Here is a 19,155-nt window from a genome sequence, read left to right on the forward strand (position 1 = left end):
GTGTCATCGCACTTTTGATGAGCTCGAGTACGGGATGTTTTTTACACATTGACATCACCCGTAGCTGCAAAATCAAACCAAGTCACTGTCTATATATATACATGGAAGCCCCAATAGCTGCCTGCAGAGGATTTTTTCATATTCTAATTTGGACCCTGTATCCACCCCAACTTAACATTCCCTATGTGTCAATATTTTTGTACATTGCTCGGTTTTTATTTATGTCATACCATTTACATATGGAAATCTTCATATAAATTATCCCAAATGCATAAACCGAAATCCAACATAGTGTTGGAGTAATTGTATTTAATTTGATATATTCCAATATTTATTTGAAAAATATATCGGCCTGTTGAAAATATTAGTTTGTGGCTTGCCTTGTGTAATCATATAAAGGGTGTGACGGTAGCCATAGGAGCATATTTTTGAGATGTCGTTAGTCTAAAAACGAAAACAATATAACATTAAAGGAGTGGTGTTTTAGTTTTGTAAACATACATTTCATTGTTATTCTGTATAAATACTTACATAAGTCTTCATTAGAAATTATTTGTGGGTTTAATGAAATTTTAGATTGTTTATTTTGTCAGGTAGAAACTAGAAATTATGCTAGAATGGAAGATATGCGTATGGTTATACATTAGTTTTTCGAGCATATCAACGCCAGAGAATGGGTCGGTAACTGACGATTGCGTTGGTATAAATGCCAAAAAATTCACTCTATCGCTTAGGAAAGATATTGTACTAACATGTCCAAGCCCGCGGAATCGAGAGTCGGAGGCATGCATACGCCAATATTTCTGTCATCAAAATTTGACTTTCTCGTGAGCTCGGTGACAAAAATTTTGCAACTCGTGAAAATCATTTACATAAGGCTGTTAGCCTGCATTTTAATTGAAAATTTGAAAAAAAACGCACGTTGATAACTGTCCTATTTTAGTCAAATATCCTCAATTCTTCTATTTGACAACAAATTAAATAAAATAAAAACATCATATAGCCACAACACTAGTTTTTTCGTAGAATATTATTATAAAACATTCTTTTAATATCGATTGTGCGAAACAATTTGTATGCATATGAGAACAGCATTTTTTAGTAGCAAATCATGTCTGTCGTATCTTTCACTTATGTTTTACACAACAATGTACACACGAGAGCAGTATTCAAATATATATATGAAAATAAGTGCCACGCATCGGTAACCTTGGACTTTAGCTGGGTATCGAGTTTGCTGAAAGATCCACGTACAACTGTGCCGGAATAAAGTGTTCCCATATCGTATGTCATTGAAATGATTTCCCGTGAATTGAACTGAAACAGCAAATTTTTGGATAAAATATCCCAATCGGTCTCAAAAAAAACAACAGAAGTAATAGCCACCTAGCGACTTTTTATCTTTTAGTGCTGAAAATTGAAGAAGATCTTACCGACACTCTGTGGCACAAAACGCACTGCGCTTTATCCTTCTCGCCCATGTATATCGCATTGAACCTTAGTGCCGAAAATTGAGGAAGATCTTACCGGCACCATGTGGCAAAAAACGCACTGCGCTTTATCTTCCACGCCCGAGTATATCGCATTGAACCAAATTGTATATACTTTCGCCATATATATCTGAAGTTCTTATTGAGACGGATCATATTATTGAAATATTCATATACAACTGAAATGTGAATTTAATAAAGGTTTCGAACTTAAAGCCGGTTTCCCGTGATAGTGGAGAACGGCGCAGTAGCTTTAGCATACCTATGTAACAAACGAGAAAGGGGAGGTGAAAAGGTAAAAAAAACATAACCGCTGCATATTTACACGCTATTAACGTAACAGAGACCTAGGCAAAAATTGCATTACATATGTTAGGCATGCAAAGAAACCCGTGTATATTCGCGTGAGATTGCCACGTGTGAAGGGGTGCTAGTAGTCCCACGAAAGTCGCAGTGTGTTCAAAGAGTAAGTATTACAAAAGTTATCAAGCTATGATCATTATACCAGATTAGTTTTGAGGGTCGCATGAAAGTACTTCGCGGATCACACTTTGGGATCCACTTGTGTTTTACTCATGTTTTCCACAACAATGTACACACGAGAGCAGTGTATATATATGCAAATATATAGACACGAATGCCACGCATCGGTAACGTTGTGACCTTAGCTGGGCATCGAGTTTGCTGAAAGATCGGCGGACAACTGCACCGGAATATAGTGTTCCAATACGTCATAAAAAACAAATTCCCGTGAACTGGAATAAAACAGCAAATTTTTTGATGAAACATCCCCATGGGCCCTAGAAAAAATGGAAAAACCAAAGTAATAGCCTATAACGACTATTTATCTTTAAGTGCTGAAACTTGAAGAATAACTTACCGGCATTCTATAGTTCTGTATGACACAAAACGCACTGCGCTTTATCTTCCTCGCCCGCGTATATCACATTAAACCGAATTGTATCTACGGTCATCATATATATCTGAATTTATTATTGAAATGAATCATATCATTGAAATATTCATATACAAATAAGACGTAACTTAATATAGGTTTTGAACTTCAAATAAAGCCGGTTTCCTGTGACAGTGTGGAACGGCACAGTACTTATGCAACAAACGAGAAATGGGAGGTGAAAAGTTGAGAACATAACCGCTGCAGATTTACATGCTAGTAATGCAACAAAGACCTATGCAAAATTTCATAACATTTGTTAGGCATGCAAAGAAACCCGTTGGTCTGAGCCATCCACTATTGTTGCTGCCTCAAGATTTTCTGTAGGTCTACTATAACAGTTATAGAAATTTGCATATATATATATCTAGAATACCGCCCGCCTCTAAATTTCTGCGCTTAGAACATACGAAGCCCCGGGGTCCCTTGCAACTCATCTGTATATCTCTATATTCCAAGTGCAAGCTGGCGACCATACCTCAAATATACCTACCGGTATATAAAACTGGGTGACCGTACATTTGAACCCACGTACATTTGAACCCATGCGTATATCCACGGGTTCAATCTATATGCGGGTGCTAAAACCCATGGGTTAGGGTTAGTATGGGTTTAACTATCCGTGAAACAAAAAAAAATCCATAGGTGCAATAGCATACAGGTGCAATTGCCATGGGTTCAAATGTACGTGGGTTCAAATGTAATGGAACCATAAAACTGTAACGATCTCACACTAATTTTTCAGCTTATTTGCTAATCAACCTGGAAAACTCTGTGATAGATAGTTACTTGATTAACATTAACATTGATGTAAAATAATTTTACTTGAACTTTTTAATTTCGGTTGAATTTTTCAATATTATTTCTCAGTTTATTGTTTTACAATTCGAACTGGCAAGTTGATTGTCGATAACCGACATCGTACGAGCACCGCATGGTGGCGCGCTGATTTCAAACAAGTAGAGAAATTTTGGATACAATATAACCAGAAACCAGAAAAATTTTAATAGTTATACGTTATGTGCTTCAATTAAACGTGGTATTTCTATGTTATCTCTAGTCATCTTTTGTAAACTGCCCACAAACGCAAAAATATTTACCAAAATCTGTATCTGTTTGAAATTTTTCTGACTTTCCGACCTTACAAGATCTGTAAGTTATAATCATAGGAGTAGGAACAGTTGATTTATTCAGAGCGGTATTACAATAAAACAAAATCCCTCGACATTGCGAATGAACCTCTACCGGAGTTTATAGATATTTTAAATCTTATAATGAATGTTTTATGGTTTTTCATGTAGCCATATTCAAGGTGTGACGGTAACCATATATACATATTTTGGGGATCACAACAGTCAAAACAAATGATTGCATCACGGCCAGCCTGATTCAGCCTAGTCGTGTCGCTATCATCGTCACGACAGCATACGATGGCTTTTTCGTTGATAAAATCTAGATTCCAGAGTTACATCATCACTGGAATACCTCGTAATTGCCCATTTAATGCCTCAAATAATCCAAATGTATCCCCAACCCACTTTGGGTAGGTCTATTGGCATGGCAGTAAAAACTGTCAGAACAACCGATCTCCATATTACAACCCACCTCCTGCTTCTTGTACCAAAAGATGAAATACTTTAAAAATATTCCCCACCGGGGCATCCAATTTTCACAGTATAAACTTGATATCGACAACTTTTTAAATGCAATCTTTACAAGAAGAATGAAGTGAATTTCTAAAAAAATCATAGGAATTAAAGTCTTGAATCACAAAGCAAATGAAATACCAATATGAAATCAATTGTTTATTACATAAGACGATGAAACAACATCAAAATAAGATCTAACGCAAATAACAAATGAATCGAATAAAGTGCAGATATATCGTTTATTCTCTTGAAACCTTTAATCAATCATCATTTATTTGTCAACACAATATAAAGACATCATTAAAAATATGGCAAAAAATCAAACAAACAAAAAAAGACTAACTTAAACTTAATTGTGTGGCAGGACTCGCCATGGACCTCGAATAGTAGCGACACCTACAACGATGATTCAGATCAACAAATAAATTTTAGGCTTCCACCAAGATTTAACGGAAGCTCACAAAAGGGATCAGTAATAAACAGGAAATTCGATAGTCGCGGAAAAAACAATATCCCGAGATTCTGTGTACGTCCACCAATCGTCAATACTTAATTAAGCATTTTCCCTGTCCATGTTCTATGTCGGTAGAGTTTATGTCGAATATTTTATTTCAAGATGTTGAAATGTTTATGACCTAACTCGATTTCTTTGTTATCTCTAGCAATCTTTCGGTAAACTGCTCACAAACGCAGGCAAAGTTTCTGGCTTTTCAAAGTTTACATGATCTGTAGAAATAATGGCAAGGACAGAGTGATATGATTAATTTATTTATTGCACCATTTTCATATAAATCTCCATTTTTGTAATTGTTCGTGGATATAAACATCATGACTCAACCTCCTGAAGAGTTTATTCAAATTTTAAATCTTATATAAGTGTTTTGTGGCTTTTTATGTAATCATATTCTGGGTGTGGCAGTAACCATATGAGCATGTTTTGAGGAATGTCTCAGACTAAACAAATTATTGCACTACAATCAAACCATAATAGCTCTAAATAGTCGGTTGCTTAAGATAAGATATTTCCGCCCAATGTATTTTCCCATTCTACGTTACGTAATGTTTTTTCAAATGTTTTCGGTGACTGACCATGTTGTAGAAGGCTCTAACAGAAATAAACGCGGAATTCGATCCATTATCCTAAGATTCTGTTTAAATCCATCGATGGACATAGCCTTCTAAACATTTTTCTGTCCGAAATTGCATGCCATTAGAGTTTGTATTGGATTTTTAATTTCAAGATGCCGAGATTTTTATGATCCATCACAGCATTAATGCACGCATTATGCATAAAGTAGTTTTTTTTACCAAAATGTGCCACTGGCTGATATACGACAGAAATGGTTTACGTATAAATATCGATATGCTAGCTCAGCGATTCCGAAACTTTATGTTCGTGCGGCGCCAAATTATCAGGGAAAAAAACTCACGGCGAACTTACACGAATGAAATTGCTATCTTTGAAAAAAACTCAAATTTGTGATCGTTAATGTGTACTTTATGCTTTCTAAATTTGTGATTATTGAAAAAATATGAATTTATTGATTCATATACACAACATTTAAAATAAGAAGCAATGAAACATTTATGATAAATACAATATGTGAAATACTTTAGCATAGGCTATATTAGTTACGGTATGTTTAATTAACACAATTCTGTTAATTTTCAGGGCTCACTAAGCAAATCGTTGCGGCACACTAGTGAAAGCAGTCTCATAGTTTTCAGACATATAAAATATTGTTTTTGTGTTGTTGTCCGTGTTGTGCGTGTCCGCACATATACTACATATAGTTAATTATAAATGCCGCAAAGTATTCTGGCATATTCTTTCACTCGAGCGCTGTGATGTCAGAATGACTCATCAAAATAATAACCGGCGTCGCCGACTACAAAACATCACGACAAATGCTTAGTCACATTACTCAGCATTGAACGTTTGCAGGAACAGCGAGTTTTTCTGTTTTGTTTGCTTATCCATGTTGGTGGTTTGGTAACTGGTTATGACCTTCGCTGCTATGAATGACATATTTCTCTACTGTGGCCACCATTTACCAGACTGGTGTAACTTGGTACCGTACCAGAGTGGAGACTAGGCTACGTTGATTGTTGACAACTTTCAGACTTTTGTGATTCTTGTTTTTAATTGTTATAATTAATAGCATTATCGTTGGATGGTTTGTATTTATGAGTTATTATGGAGATAATATTGTTCACAATTTATATTCATTAGTAATATATGCCTTAATAGTAATTTTCTTAATTTCAATATTGTTCAATTATATACCATAGCCTAGTTCTGTAGTCTGTGGTACGGTACCGGTATCAATGAAATCATGTTTTCGATCGATCTCAGCTGGCTCATATCACAGTATTAAAATCTTAGTACTAAACCAGTAAACGAAAGTTTTAGAACGCATAATTCTGTAATTGCTCTGACAGTCTGAGTGGGATTCCTATACAGGGTCATACCCTCAGGCTTTAAACAACATTATTATCTGAGTATAGGTGACCATTGGTATCATTTCAAAAAGGAGAAAATAAAATAGCCTAGAGGCTAGAGCCATTACTGCATTATTAATAACTGGGTATGTGCAGTGTAACAATTGACTGATTGAGGTGTTTGAGTGTAACCTTCGTTTTGTCTGCCTGGCCAGCAGGAGTAGATTTAGGACTGTTTTATCTTCGCAATAAACCTCCTTCCTGATTTCTGTACCTGGAAACCTGTGTATCCATTAAGACAGTACTATTCAAGTATTAGTATGCAGATTATCAAAATATATATCAATGCAACTTGAGGCAGCAAATTGATAAAAATTGCTTTGAAAATTCTCTTACCTTCTACAGTTCTGATGATCAAATTTTTTTTATTTTTTCATGTTAAGAAATTGTTATTTATTAATGATCTCTCTCAGTATACTGATATAGCAGAGTGCTGCAGTTGCTCATATAAAGTGAAAATGTTGACATATTGTGGAAATCGAAGTGATTTATTATCAATATGGATAGAAAATGGATTTTCTCCATGTTTTTATCAAACAGTTTCGGCTTCTCTTATGGTTTTTATGGCCATACTGCCACTATCATTCCAAATACACAAGATGAGAAGGTAAGTGATATAAGATTTATATACATACGGCTTAAATTCTAATAAACATACCATTATTATGTTTAACTTATCTACTTGTAATGTGATCAGTGTCTCGCATCCTAAATTGATTCAAAAAGTGTTGCCTGATTTTATATCGTGTCTTTATTTTATTGTGTTCTTTTGACTGTTTTTGGTGGGCGGGCAGCCGGGCACGTACTTTTACGTTTTTAACTTTTTCATTAAGTTATGTCCGTCCTCCAGTTCCCCTGCATTTTGTTTATCCGTTTGTTGTTGTTTGGTTTCTTTCAGAGTGACCAAAACCAAAATAAAACTTATTAAATTGATTGAATATTAGATGTTTATTTATCTCCACCCTCAAAATGAAGAAAAATTTTAGTTTTGCTTTTCCTAAATCCCCCCGAGTCACAGGCAGGGGTGAGTATTTCGAATCTCACACAGTCATAGTTCCTTTTTACTTTACTCTGCTTTATTTCTTGTCAAATTTCCATTGCGATATAAAAATGATTTCTTCTTACAGACAAGCTGTTCCAGTTGAATCAAAGTATTTAGTCAACTCATTTTTCTACATGCTACAATGGTTTGTTCTGCTTTTACTACTGGTTGAAACTCCAGTTCGTTTTGCTCTTGATTGGACGAAAGTCTACAATGAGGTTGATGGAGTCTCCGTTTATTATTTCTTGGCAAGGTAGCCTATAGAACGTCTTATGTTTTTCATTTTTGTCATAATCTGAATTTTTTAAACAGGGCACTGCGGCACTGCCATTTTGTGGAGTTCAAACAGGAGACGCTCGCCCATTTCTTTTTCTTCACCTCCAGCTATTTGCCCACAGGGGTCTGGAGTCAAGAAAAATATATGATATGGTCGAACATATTTACTCTAGACCTGACAGGGGCAAATTCGGCCTGTTGGATAATTCAATCTGGCTCGCCTAATGCTGCCACAACCAAACTAAAACCAAATTTTGATGTTTTAGCTAAAAAATTACTCAAGGAATTTGTTGAGATTGTGATTAATTTTATTTTTGGCACATGGCTTATTGTTTCCCGCATTTACTTTTGTAACACTGTAATATTGTTTATTAATTGTAACTTTTTACGTCACACTTACATGGCCCACCAGTCCACTCTAGGTTTCAAAAGTCTTTTTGAAAACACCAACTGTGAACTCCGAGAAAAAAATGACCTTTTGGATATTTATTTATAAACTGCCATATGCTTAATTTTTGCTGATCAGTTTATTTTCTAAATTATCTATAATTTTAATTCTTTATTAAGGCTTGTACTGATCTTCATGACAATCGCATTATTTCGTCTTGAACGGACAACATTGCTAATGCATTTGAAGTTAAAAAGACACAGTTTGGCTTTGATATTGTCTTGGGCTGTTCTTCTTCTTATTGAAACTATTGTGGTTGTCTCTTGGAACAGTCAATTATGGTGGTTCAGGAATGAACACTCCGGAGATAAGGTAGGTATTTAAGTGCTTGGTGAAATTTTAGTCCGTATTATAATAAGTGAAATAATTTAAATTCAATTCTTGAATATACTTGGTAATGATACTCACAGCGCTATCATGAAATTCATAGTGCTCTATTTTATTTATGCGAAATTTGTTGCTTCATCTTCATATTTAACTTTTTTACAGATAGCAAATGGATTATGGATTACACGTCTTGTTTGTGTGTCTTTACTTTTCCTCATATCACTCTGTGCTCCTGGCGTTCCAACATTAAATTCTTGGCTAACTGTCAATGCTGACACAGAAAGGGATGTTGAAGATGGAATGGTAGGTACACTCTGCGTTTAAGGGGCAAACTATCATTCCACCGGAATAATAATGATGTTCTCCTTTTCAGGATCAATTATTACACCACAGGAACACTGGAGGAATGACGCAACAAAGTGGATCGACATGGAGCGGGATAAAGCTGAAGGTTTAAACTGTTCTTATCTATGGTATATATTCGATCGAATATAATACTAACACATACTTTATACTTTCTTTCAGGTTAAACTTCTTTGGCCATACATGTGGCCAAGTGGAAATGTATTGCTTCAAATAAATGTGATGATATGCATTGGATGTCTGGTAGCTGGAAGAGTAGTGAATTTATTTGTTCCTATTTTCTATAAAAACATTGGTAAGTTTGGTCTCTTCAATTTTTATATAGCACCAAGTTTATGTGTGTACGTATTTGTTTTATATTAGTTCAAAGTGTTATCCTTGAATAAGAGAGCCAAAAATTTTTGATATCAGAATATTTCCATTTGAAAATGAAACTTCCCAAATATATAATACTAAGGGTCACACCTACACGTTGGTACCAGTCTAGGATGGCCTGTGAGCAAATAGGTTTCTGAAAAGGTTGGCAGATGAACAATTTTGAGATAATGAGATTGAATTATCAGGTCCTATGGGAAAAGAATAGCTTTTTCCCAACAACCGTAATATGTTTATTGTCTTTTACGTCTGTTGAAAAAAATATTCTTCTATTTTTCAGTTAATGGTTTGACATATGGAAATGAATGGAGTTATATTCTTACACAAATCGGGCTCTACGTTACGCTAAAATTCATGCAAGGAGGTGGATTTACAGGAGGTTTTCTGAATGGAATTCGTTCATTTTTATGGATCAGAGTACAGCAGTTTACAAACAGGAAAGTGCAGGTGTGAATTACTTAAGATCTTCTTCATGTTTTTGTTGTTAGTATCTGAAACTGCTTTAATGTGTTTGGATAGGAAATGAATCACCACCACGTAAATAGAAGGTTTTCTTTAAAGTGGGCGCTATTTCCTACTAATCAAAAAGATTCTGCTCTTTAATAAGAAAATAGTAACTCCCTTATTTAAGCATAGGATAGAATTTACATATTTATCCCGGGGGGGAGGCGATAAGAAGGGTTAATTTCAATGTTTTAATCGCTATGCCATTCCACCCACCAAAAATAAAAATTATATCCTAAAATTTGTTACGCATTATTTTGCAGACAAAACTCTTTGCTCATCTTCATGCATTATCATTACGATGGCATTTATCTCGAAAAACGGGCGAAGTTTTGCGATCGATCGATCGTGGGACACAAAGCATCAACACTCTTCTTTCCTACATTGTGTTCAGTATTCTTCCAACCATTGCTGACATTCTTGTTGCAATTGTATACTTTGTTGCATATTTCAACGCTTGGTTTGGATTGATCGTGTTTGTCTGTATCGGATTATATCTTGGTAAGTTATACAGTATCTGTAATTACCAAAAATTGAAAAAAGTCAGATAGCTCACGTGATACAGTTTTTGAACATTGGGGTAAAAAACGAATCGAATATTCCAAAATTCTCAAATTATCACAATCATAATTCTAGTTGCATGCATATATTTTGACATGTAAGTTATAGCTGAATGTCTCTGTGTCCAGCATTATTACAGATATCGCTACAGTTATTGCTGTGGAAACTAGAAAATTTGCAAACATCTCTCAGACTCTTGACAACTGGTTGAGAATACTTTCCACTCCAATTCTGAAATTTTTTTTATTTTCATACTTACCCTAATGCAAACCTTCTTTGATAATCGGTTAATAATGCTCAGTTGAGTTAATTTTTTTTTAAATCTCTGTACAAAATTTTGGCCTTGATTATCACCATTGAAAGTCTGAAATTCAGTCTTTGGGAATTTCAACGCTGGTACCTGACTACACAGTCCAGAATGTAAGTAAAATACACAAATATATTTTCAGCTGATACAATCCTTGTAACTGAGTGGAGAACGAAGTTTCGACGAGACATGAATACAAAAGATAATAGGGCAAAACAGAGAGCCATTGATTCATTACTTAACTTTGAAACGGTAAGTTCCAAAATTTATCTATCAAGGCATTGATTACCCCAATTTATTGCAACCTTGGTAATGTGGTCGTCGACTCGTCATTAGGTTTGTTGAAACGCAAGATCTTCGCAAGACATTCAAGCTCAGAACTAGGCTTCAGTCAGTTTTTTAAGAGTGGGACGAATAGTTTAACTGGAATTAATTTTAATGAATTCTGCATTGTTTGACCTGAATGAGAAAGCCGATAGTAAAAGATTCTGTTGTGACCATTATACAATACAAGCACAGTATTGCTATACAAGGTTTATATTATTCTTTTTGAAAAACATTTATGAGCTCCCTAATTTTTTACTTACTGGTGAGCAATGCATAACATTATTTCTTCTTTCAATTCCTTCTTCATGTCTTTACAACAGGTCAAATATTACAATGCTGAAAATTATGAAGTTGAAAAATACGATGACGCCATTGTTGATTATCAGTCATCAGAATTTAAAAGTAATGCATCACTTGTTTTACTCAATGCATCACAAAGTTTAATCATCAATGTCGGTCTTCTTGTTGGAAGCATTCTTTGTGCAAAATTTGTTATCGATGGAACTTTCCAGGTAATTGTGTTTATGATTGTAAAAGTTTATATCTAGGATTAGGCTCTTTCTCTGCTTCTGCGAAGTAAAATTGGTGAACCCAATTTAGTTGGTGTTGATAAAGAAGAAAACTATCCATATGAATTAACATCTTAAACCTATCTTCAAGTTGTGTTTTGGAATGGTCTGGCTCGAGGGTTCCCAAACTTTGGGTTGTGGAGCTTGTGAAGAGGTTGACTATTATTTACGAAGATCCACAATAGATTTATAAAATTAAAAAAAAAAACATTGTTACTTACCGATTAATGTCCCTAAGTAAACTAAAATTACTTTAGTATTTGCTGCTACGTATTTAAAAAAATATATTCAGCATTTCAATAAGTAACGAATAGCTGACGAAGCCCCTATTTCTCTCATGAAATATATTGAAAATTGCAAATCGAAATTACCAAATATAACATTTTTTTATAATTTGTTTAGAACACGCCAGAATTCAATTTTGTCCTTATAAACCTTTCATTTAAAAAAATATTATTCTGAGCTAGTGAAGTATCGTGGTAACCCAATAGGCGTTCATTCATTTTGTAAAAACTGTGAAAAATTAAAAGCAAACCAAATCATTGTTTATCTCCACTTCCCTGCATATCCTAATGCCATATTCTCCAATGTTTAATGATTTGTATATGTTGTCTGTTGACTGTTGTAATTGTAAACAATATAATTTTAAATATATTTCGCATCGAAAAATACCGTACTATTTCAAGAATATTTTTAAATAGTGGAATATTTGCATTTAGCTATTCACATAGCCATTTAATCATTCTTTCTTTTTGTAAACCAGTTTTAGAATAGTAGCCTATATATACTAACAAAAAAGTTTTTTGCTTCTGAATATTGCATCTAGTGATGGCAAAAGACCGAATAACTGTTATTCTAAAATCACTATAAAAGTAATATATATAATACAATTACAAGTTTTAATATTAGGGGTTTAATTCATAAAACACAAGAAATTGAGACTCAGATAAAACATATTTGATTGTCTCTCTATTATTTTGGTTTTTATGTAATTATTGAATGAAAGTTTTCTCAGTCATGCCATATCGTTTGACTTCATTTGCTTATACTAATAATTTTTAGGAAGAAACTATTCTGAATTAATTTTAAGATCAAGAACATAAAATATCCGGTGCTCCCAAAGTATGCGAACCAAGATGGCGGACATCGGAATGTAATACGTGTACTACGTTAGGGTTAGGCCATAATTTTAGGTATAAATACTACGGGAGGCTCTTGGCTAGTCTTCGAACTGATAATAGGACTGAAATAAGGAAAATTGGAAAAAAATTATGTCTAACCCTAACCTGTTGCCCATGTTACGTTCCGATGTCCGCCATCTTGGTTCGCATACTTCGGGAGCCCCAAATATCCAATATCAATAATTTTAAAAGTCTATTTGCATTCCAATCAATATCACAGTGAAATGTGTCCTATATAAATGTTATATCTCAATATTTAACCTAAAATTCTCTTCTTTTGATTGAATGCTTTTGGTTTCACGCTTAGCAAACCTCAATAAAATACGTTTTGTTTATTCAAAAACTTTTTCTGTTTATTTTTGAAGGTTGGAGACTTTGTATTGTTTGGAACATACATTGTTCAACTTTATACTCCATTGAATTTCTTCGGAACTTATTATAGAATGATTCAAGCTAATTTCATCGATATGGAAAATATGTTCGAACTCTTTGACCAGGTGGGATATTTTTAATCGTTATGACAGAAGTTCTCAAATCATCTGAAACCCTCAACACAATTCCTTGTAATACAAATCACGAAATGCGGTACTAGAAAAAAAAGTGACTCTACTAACATAAATGATGACAAAAAAATATGCTTGTTTTGTGCACATATACCGGTGTCTCAGTGGTGTCGTCGAAATTGTCCACTTTTCCACAATTGTCGCACTGTTCTCAGTTTGGCAGAAGAGTATTCATACAAGTGGGGAAAGGTCAAAGGTTATACTTTTATGAAATGGGATTAGTATTTTGTGACACATTCAATCTTATCGCAATACATACTAGTGCACCATGACATACAGTTTTGGAACCACTGTATCATAAAATCAGGCACCTTCAGAACTCTGTATTCCCATACCTGACCAGGACTGGCAACAAGATGAAACGTATATAGTTGGGAAAGTTGTCATACAGTCGTTCTCTTTTTTGGTTTTGGGTTGATGGAAGCTTCCTATTCAGCCATTATTCAAGAATTCACTGCACTTTGAATCCATTTCAGAATACTTGCCTGTCATGAATCGCCATATTTTTGTATTCAGGAAGAAGAAGTTCGTGATAACGTTGATGCCATAACATTAGAAGTACAAGACAAATCTGTTGAATTTGACAATGTCTGTTTCTCATATCAACCAGAAAAGCCAATCTTAAAGAATGTTTCATTCAGAGTAAATCCAGGAGAAACTATAGCCTTAGTCAGTATTAATTTTACATTGAATTTTTTATCATTTTATCTTTTTTTTTCTCACTACCTATGCGTCTGCGTATCTAATCAGTCCTACATAGAAAGAAGGCTATTGTTATGTAGTTGGACACCAAGTGGTCATATAGATCATTTCGTATTCCCGAAGTATGTGAATCAAGATGGCGGACATTGAAACGTAGTATGTGTACCATTTTAGGGTTAGGCCATAATTTTATTACATTTCTCCTTATTTAAGTTCTATTATGAGTTCGGGGACTAGCCAAGTGACTCCTGTAGTATTTGTACCTAAAATTATGGCCTAACCCTAACCTGGTACACACACTACGTTCTGGTGTCCGCCATCTTGGTTCACATACTTCAGGAGTACCGATCATTTTGCTAGATTGTTGTTGTTCGAGAAACTTTTTTGGAACAGAAAAATGCCATTTCTTGTTACTAATAAACCAATTGACTTTAAATATTCGATATTTAAGGAGTGAAGTATTGCCAGAAGGCAATTACTTTAAATTTGTGAGTCGCCTCAATACCACGGTACAGCAATTAGTTATTGGACCGTTGCTTCAGTATATTTCTGCATCGATACTCATTATTAAGACAAAAAGTAAATCAATATATTGCACTTTGTTTCCCAAATTGCAACAAATTTTCAAATTTTTTTTTTTTACAATATGCAATAAAATTTCATATTTTCAATTAATTATATTTAGGTTGGACCATCCGGCTCAGGAAAGAGTACTATTATCAGATTACTGTTCAGATTCTATGATATACAATCTGGCGTGATAAGAATTGATAACACAGATATTTCTACTGTGACACAATCTTCACTCAGACAATACATTGGAGTTGTTCCTCAGGACACTGTGCTTTTTAATGATAATATTCAGTAAGTCGACTGTGTTGTTGATAAATATACTTGTGTAGTCTCTTTTAAAAATGACTCGTTGGTAGATTGCCTCTAAGAGTCGTGTATGATATCTTACTATACATGTTAGTATGATCTAGTTACAGTTCTAGCTTTGTTTTATTCTCTTGTTTGCACACTTTTTTATGGTGTTACTCTTTCCTCTGACAAGTGATATCTAGCGTATTACTCTCCAAATAAGTTAAAAAAACAGGAAAGATTTTCATACAGATCAAAATTTAAGCAGTGTAAATTTTCACAGGAATTCATCTTAGAAAAATAACTAACATTTGAAAAAAACTATATTTGTGTAATTTGTGCTAATTTTCTTCACGTACGTTCAATAAAAAGATTCCAGATTAATTTTTAGAAAGTAAAAAATACCTAGGATAGAGTAGGATTTTTTATATTTATCATCCTCTATGGGATTCGAACCCAGGGTAATCGAAGATACGACGTGAAGTGGGTGTCATCCACCGAGCCTGCTCCATACTGATCATCTAATTATCTTTTCTAGAAATAATATTCGCTACGGACGCGTGACAGCAGCCGACAGTGAGGTTGAAGCTGCAGCTCGTGCTGCCGATATTCACGATAAAATCAACAGCTTTCCAGATGGTTATCAAACTATGGTCGGAGAACGTGGGTTGAAACTAAGCGGTGGAGAAAAACAAAGAGTCGCAATCGCTAGGACTATTTTGAAAGCACCTGATTTTGTTCTATTAGATGAGGTAGGAGATCAAATCTATTAGTTTTGTTAGTGATATGTGAAGAAGGTTTGGCTTGTTTTGAGCGAGTTGATTTTTATTATTCGACATGGAGTGGATCTTGTTGCTGCATTGTTGTTGTTGGGGTTTTTATTGTTGTTTACTGGGAAATATAGATTTTCTCTATATAACACAGGAACCAATTTATATTCAATGCTTAAAGACGATGGTTGGAGTCCTAGAAGGCTATGAATTTTATTTTTTAAATTCCCTCAGTTCTATGGGACCTGTCATTTCACCCAAATTTCGCTGTTTTATTTTTTTTTATTGAAAACAGAGCACTTATTTGTTATGCCGCACCCCTGTTCCCCTATCTTTTCCTGTGATGTGTGGTTCAAGTCCGAGTCAGACTTATTCATTAATTAACCAATCAGAATTGATCCAGTGGCCAATGATCATAGGCCCCGGATCTTCTCAGTCCCTTGGTCAGCCAAAGTCCGTTATATCATTCAAAGCATAACAAATTAGTAAACTCTGCTGAACAACAAGCATTCCGTTCTTTTGTGTTGTACATAGCTTTGTCTAGTTCGCAGGTTTTGAAACATTTTATATATCTAAATTTTATTTTCTTCTTTTAGGCAACATCAGCGCTCGACACAACAACGGAGCGTCATATTCAAGAATCTTTGGATAAAATTAGCACAGGAAAGACAACAATAGTCGTAGCACATCGATTATCAACTATTGTCAACGCCAACACAATAATTGTACTTCAAGATGGTGAAATCGCTGAAATGGGAAGGTAGGTGTACTAGCTCTGCGAGTGTGTATAGTATTGCCAGATCGTGATTGGTTTTCTATTTTTACACTGTCAGAAATATTCCTGAAATTAAAAAAATTCACGGAACCCGAGATTGGCCAAGGGCCAGTTTGAGAAACTTTGAGTTATTGTTTCGACTTCTGCTTAACTACAGAATACATTAGATGCCGAATCATTTTATATATATTGATTTTTCTTACAATTCATCTTTACTAACAGCCATGAAGAACTATTGAAAGCAAATGGTGTTTACAATGGAATGTGGGCACAACAACTAGCTGATGTCAGTGAATATGGAGAAAATAGTGGGAGCGGGAGTGGGAATGAGAAAGATAAAGAAACAAAGAAGAAATGAGTTTTTGGATATTACCTACTTCTCAATATTTGTTATTCATTATTTTACCAAAATTTACATTTTGAGCAACCATTGAAAAACTTGATTGCCTCAAAAACATGATTGAAACTGCTACATTGTGGAAATTCAATATATTATAACAGTTCATGCAGCAGTTGAATAGTTTAAATCAGGGGTGCGCAACCTGCGGCCCGCTGGGCAAATACGGCCCACAAGGAAAAATTGTGCGGCCCACAGAGAAGTGCCAATTTTGAATAGTGTGCGGCCCTCGAAACGAGTTTTTGATTCAGTTTAATCTGGTACGCGCAAGTAATTCCAATTCCTTACAATGCCCTAGGGCGGAGAAGTGCCAATTTTAATGATGTGCGGCCCTCGAAACGAATTTTTGATTCAGTTTAATCTGGTACGCGCAAGTAATTCCAATCCACTACAATACCCTAACAGCTATCTTGTGGAAGCGAACAACCCATGTAAGATAAGATCGATTAGTTCTGAATGCAACTACTAGAAAACCTATGTTAAATAAAGGTGCGGCCCGCGGTTTCACCTCGTTATTCGTATCTTGCCCCTGTATTAAAGGTCGCACACCCCCGGTTTGAATCCGTGAAGAAATAATGGGATAGAAAAATCAACCGTTTTTATTTTGCTTGAAATCTCTTTTTTTGTGAACTACCGAAGTGTGTGTGGCTTTTATTGTTTTTGTGTTTTTGTAGTAAGCGTGAACTTTTTTAAATTAGTGAACTAATATTTTTTTTCGTAAGCCTTTAATTTTGAGAATTAAAAAGAACTACCGGTAATTAGCCTTTCAGTTCTTACTTGATTTTTCTTCTTTTATCTATACCTGCGCCAGATTTAAATTTCTATATAAGATTGGACTGCTGAGTGTCTGATAAGTAGAAAGCAGTATCTTGAGATTATGATTTTTTTGTAACTTGCATTTCAAAAAAGCTCTTTTTTTTCTTTACGAGGAAGCTCCCATATTATAGGAAATAGTGTTAATTATGTCATTATGTGATTGCCTTTGGATCCTTTAGAGACCCAAAGATTTTTTTTTGATAATGCAAACACGTCATCCATAACAATCACCATTCAATTTTTAACGGCAACAGTACCAATGTGTAATGACATTGTGAATCTATACTTACCCAACTATTAGCTGAGGTGATAAGTCAAGTATAGGGAAGCCTCACCCACACTTATGGCAAATATTTGAGGTCCACAAAAATTTTTTAGGATAATTTTTTCGAGTAAATGATGCAAAGACATCAGTCCTAACGATCACCATCTAATATTCAACGTATGGGTGTGTTGTTACTTATCGATTTTAATCGGTAAGTATGTTGATAGGTATTTGTCTGTCTGTCTGTTAGATGCACGCGAGATCTCACGAAATCGAGATTGAATCTGCTCCAGATTTAGAATGTGCATTCATCATATGTCGTACCAGAAGCCTATTGATTTTGGATGAATTATGTCGTATAATTAGCGAGTTATTAATTAATTAGTGATGAGACACAAGGTGTCACTATGGAGTAAGAGCGCTGTTTTGAGGAATCCCCTAACTTTCGATAGATAAGTCTTCGGCCTCTGACAGATATTCTCGTTTTATAATAGTTGAAGCTTTGGGATAACCGACACTGTCAAACAATAGAGTAACTGTAACCTCTTCGGCTCAACATATATTTTCACACATTTACTATACGGATAGTCTAATATTCCTTATTAAATCATATTCTACAAAAAATTGTATATTTTTTATTGTATTTTGCAATTGACTCTACGAGTCTTGCGATTATCCAGTGACCAAATATCGTCAGACAAAGTTTTGGACTGGAATCTTTGAACTTCATCTTTTCTGTTGATTCCTATGTTACATCATAATACTTGGTAGTGTCTGTAATAGAGCTGCAAAATATCTTTCAGCGTTTTTTTTTTCAATTTTCTGTGTTTTTATAATGCACTTTTAACTAAATTCTTGATCTTTTGGATCATTTTTCAGTCGTGTTTGTTGCACAAACATTTGATAAAAGGTATAAAAACAAAAATATTGTAATATTTGTATGGATGCAGCACAGTATCGGTAGATTTATATTTTGTGTACATGTCAAAATCATCCCATTACCTAATGACCTATTGACCAATGGAGCTGGTCCTTTTCGAATATCCATTAATTTCTGGATTCAATCAAAAGTTTTTCATATCAAATCTCGAATAATTGGAAGATATTTGAATTAATACAACGGTGTAGTT

At 34.5% G+C, this 19,155-nt stretch overlaps 1 protein-coding gene across 1 annotated transcript; it reads left to right on the top strand.

The window, feature by feature from the left end:
* Window positions 1-6,972: 6,972 nt before the first annotated feature.
* Window positions 6,973-17,019, top strand: LOC120332832 (ATP-binding cassette sub-family B member 6-like). Its single transcript, XM_039400151.2, has 16 exons — window positions 6,973-7,203; window positions 7,724-7,891; window positions 8,482-8,674; window positions 8,852-8,992; window positions 9,063-9,140; window positions 9,215-9,347; window positions 9,708-9,874; window positions 10,195-10,432; window positions 10,942-11,051; window positions 11,447-11,638; window positions 13,242-13,373; window positions 13,956-14,108; window positions 14,827-15,005; window positions 15,541-15,754; window positions 16,369-16,532; window positions 16,770-17,019. The coding sequence occupies exons 1-16, from the start codon at window positions 7,055-7,057 to the stop codon at window positions 16,903-16,905; spliced, it is 2,547 nt and encodes an 848-aa protein (XP_039256085.2). The 5' UTR covers window positions 6,973-7,054; the 3' UTR covers window positions 16,906-17,019.
* Window positions 17,020-19,155: the final 2,136 nt, after the last annotated feature.

This window comes from Styela clava, chromosome 13 (assembly GCF_964204865.1).
Source record: "Styela clava chromosome 13, kaStyClav1.hap1.2, whole genome shotgun sequence".
NCBI classification, from domain to species: Eukaryota; Metazoa; Chordata; class Ascidiacea; order Stolidobranchia; family Styelidae; genus Styela; species Styela clava.

Bases quoted from the DNA above. Each gene is read 5' to 3' on its own strand.
- LOC120332832 (XM_039400151.2), top strand. From the start codon at position 7,055: ATGTTGACATATTGTGGAAATCGAAGTGATTTATTATCAATATGGATA. The intron at 9,141-9,214 runs GTTTAAACTGTT...ACTTTCTTTCAG, and splicing joins GGAGCGGGATAAAGCTGAAG to GTTAAACTTCTTTGGCCATA. The intron at 14,109-14,826 runs GTCAGTATTAAT...AATTATATTTAG, and splicing joins CAGGAGAAACTATAGCCTTA to GTTGGACCATCCGGCTCAGG.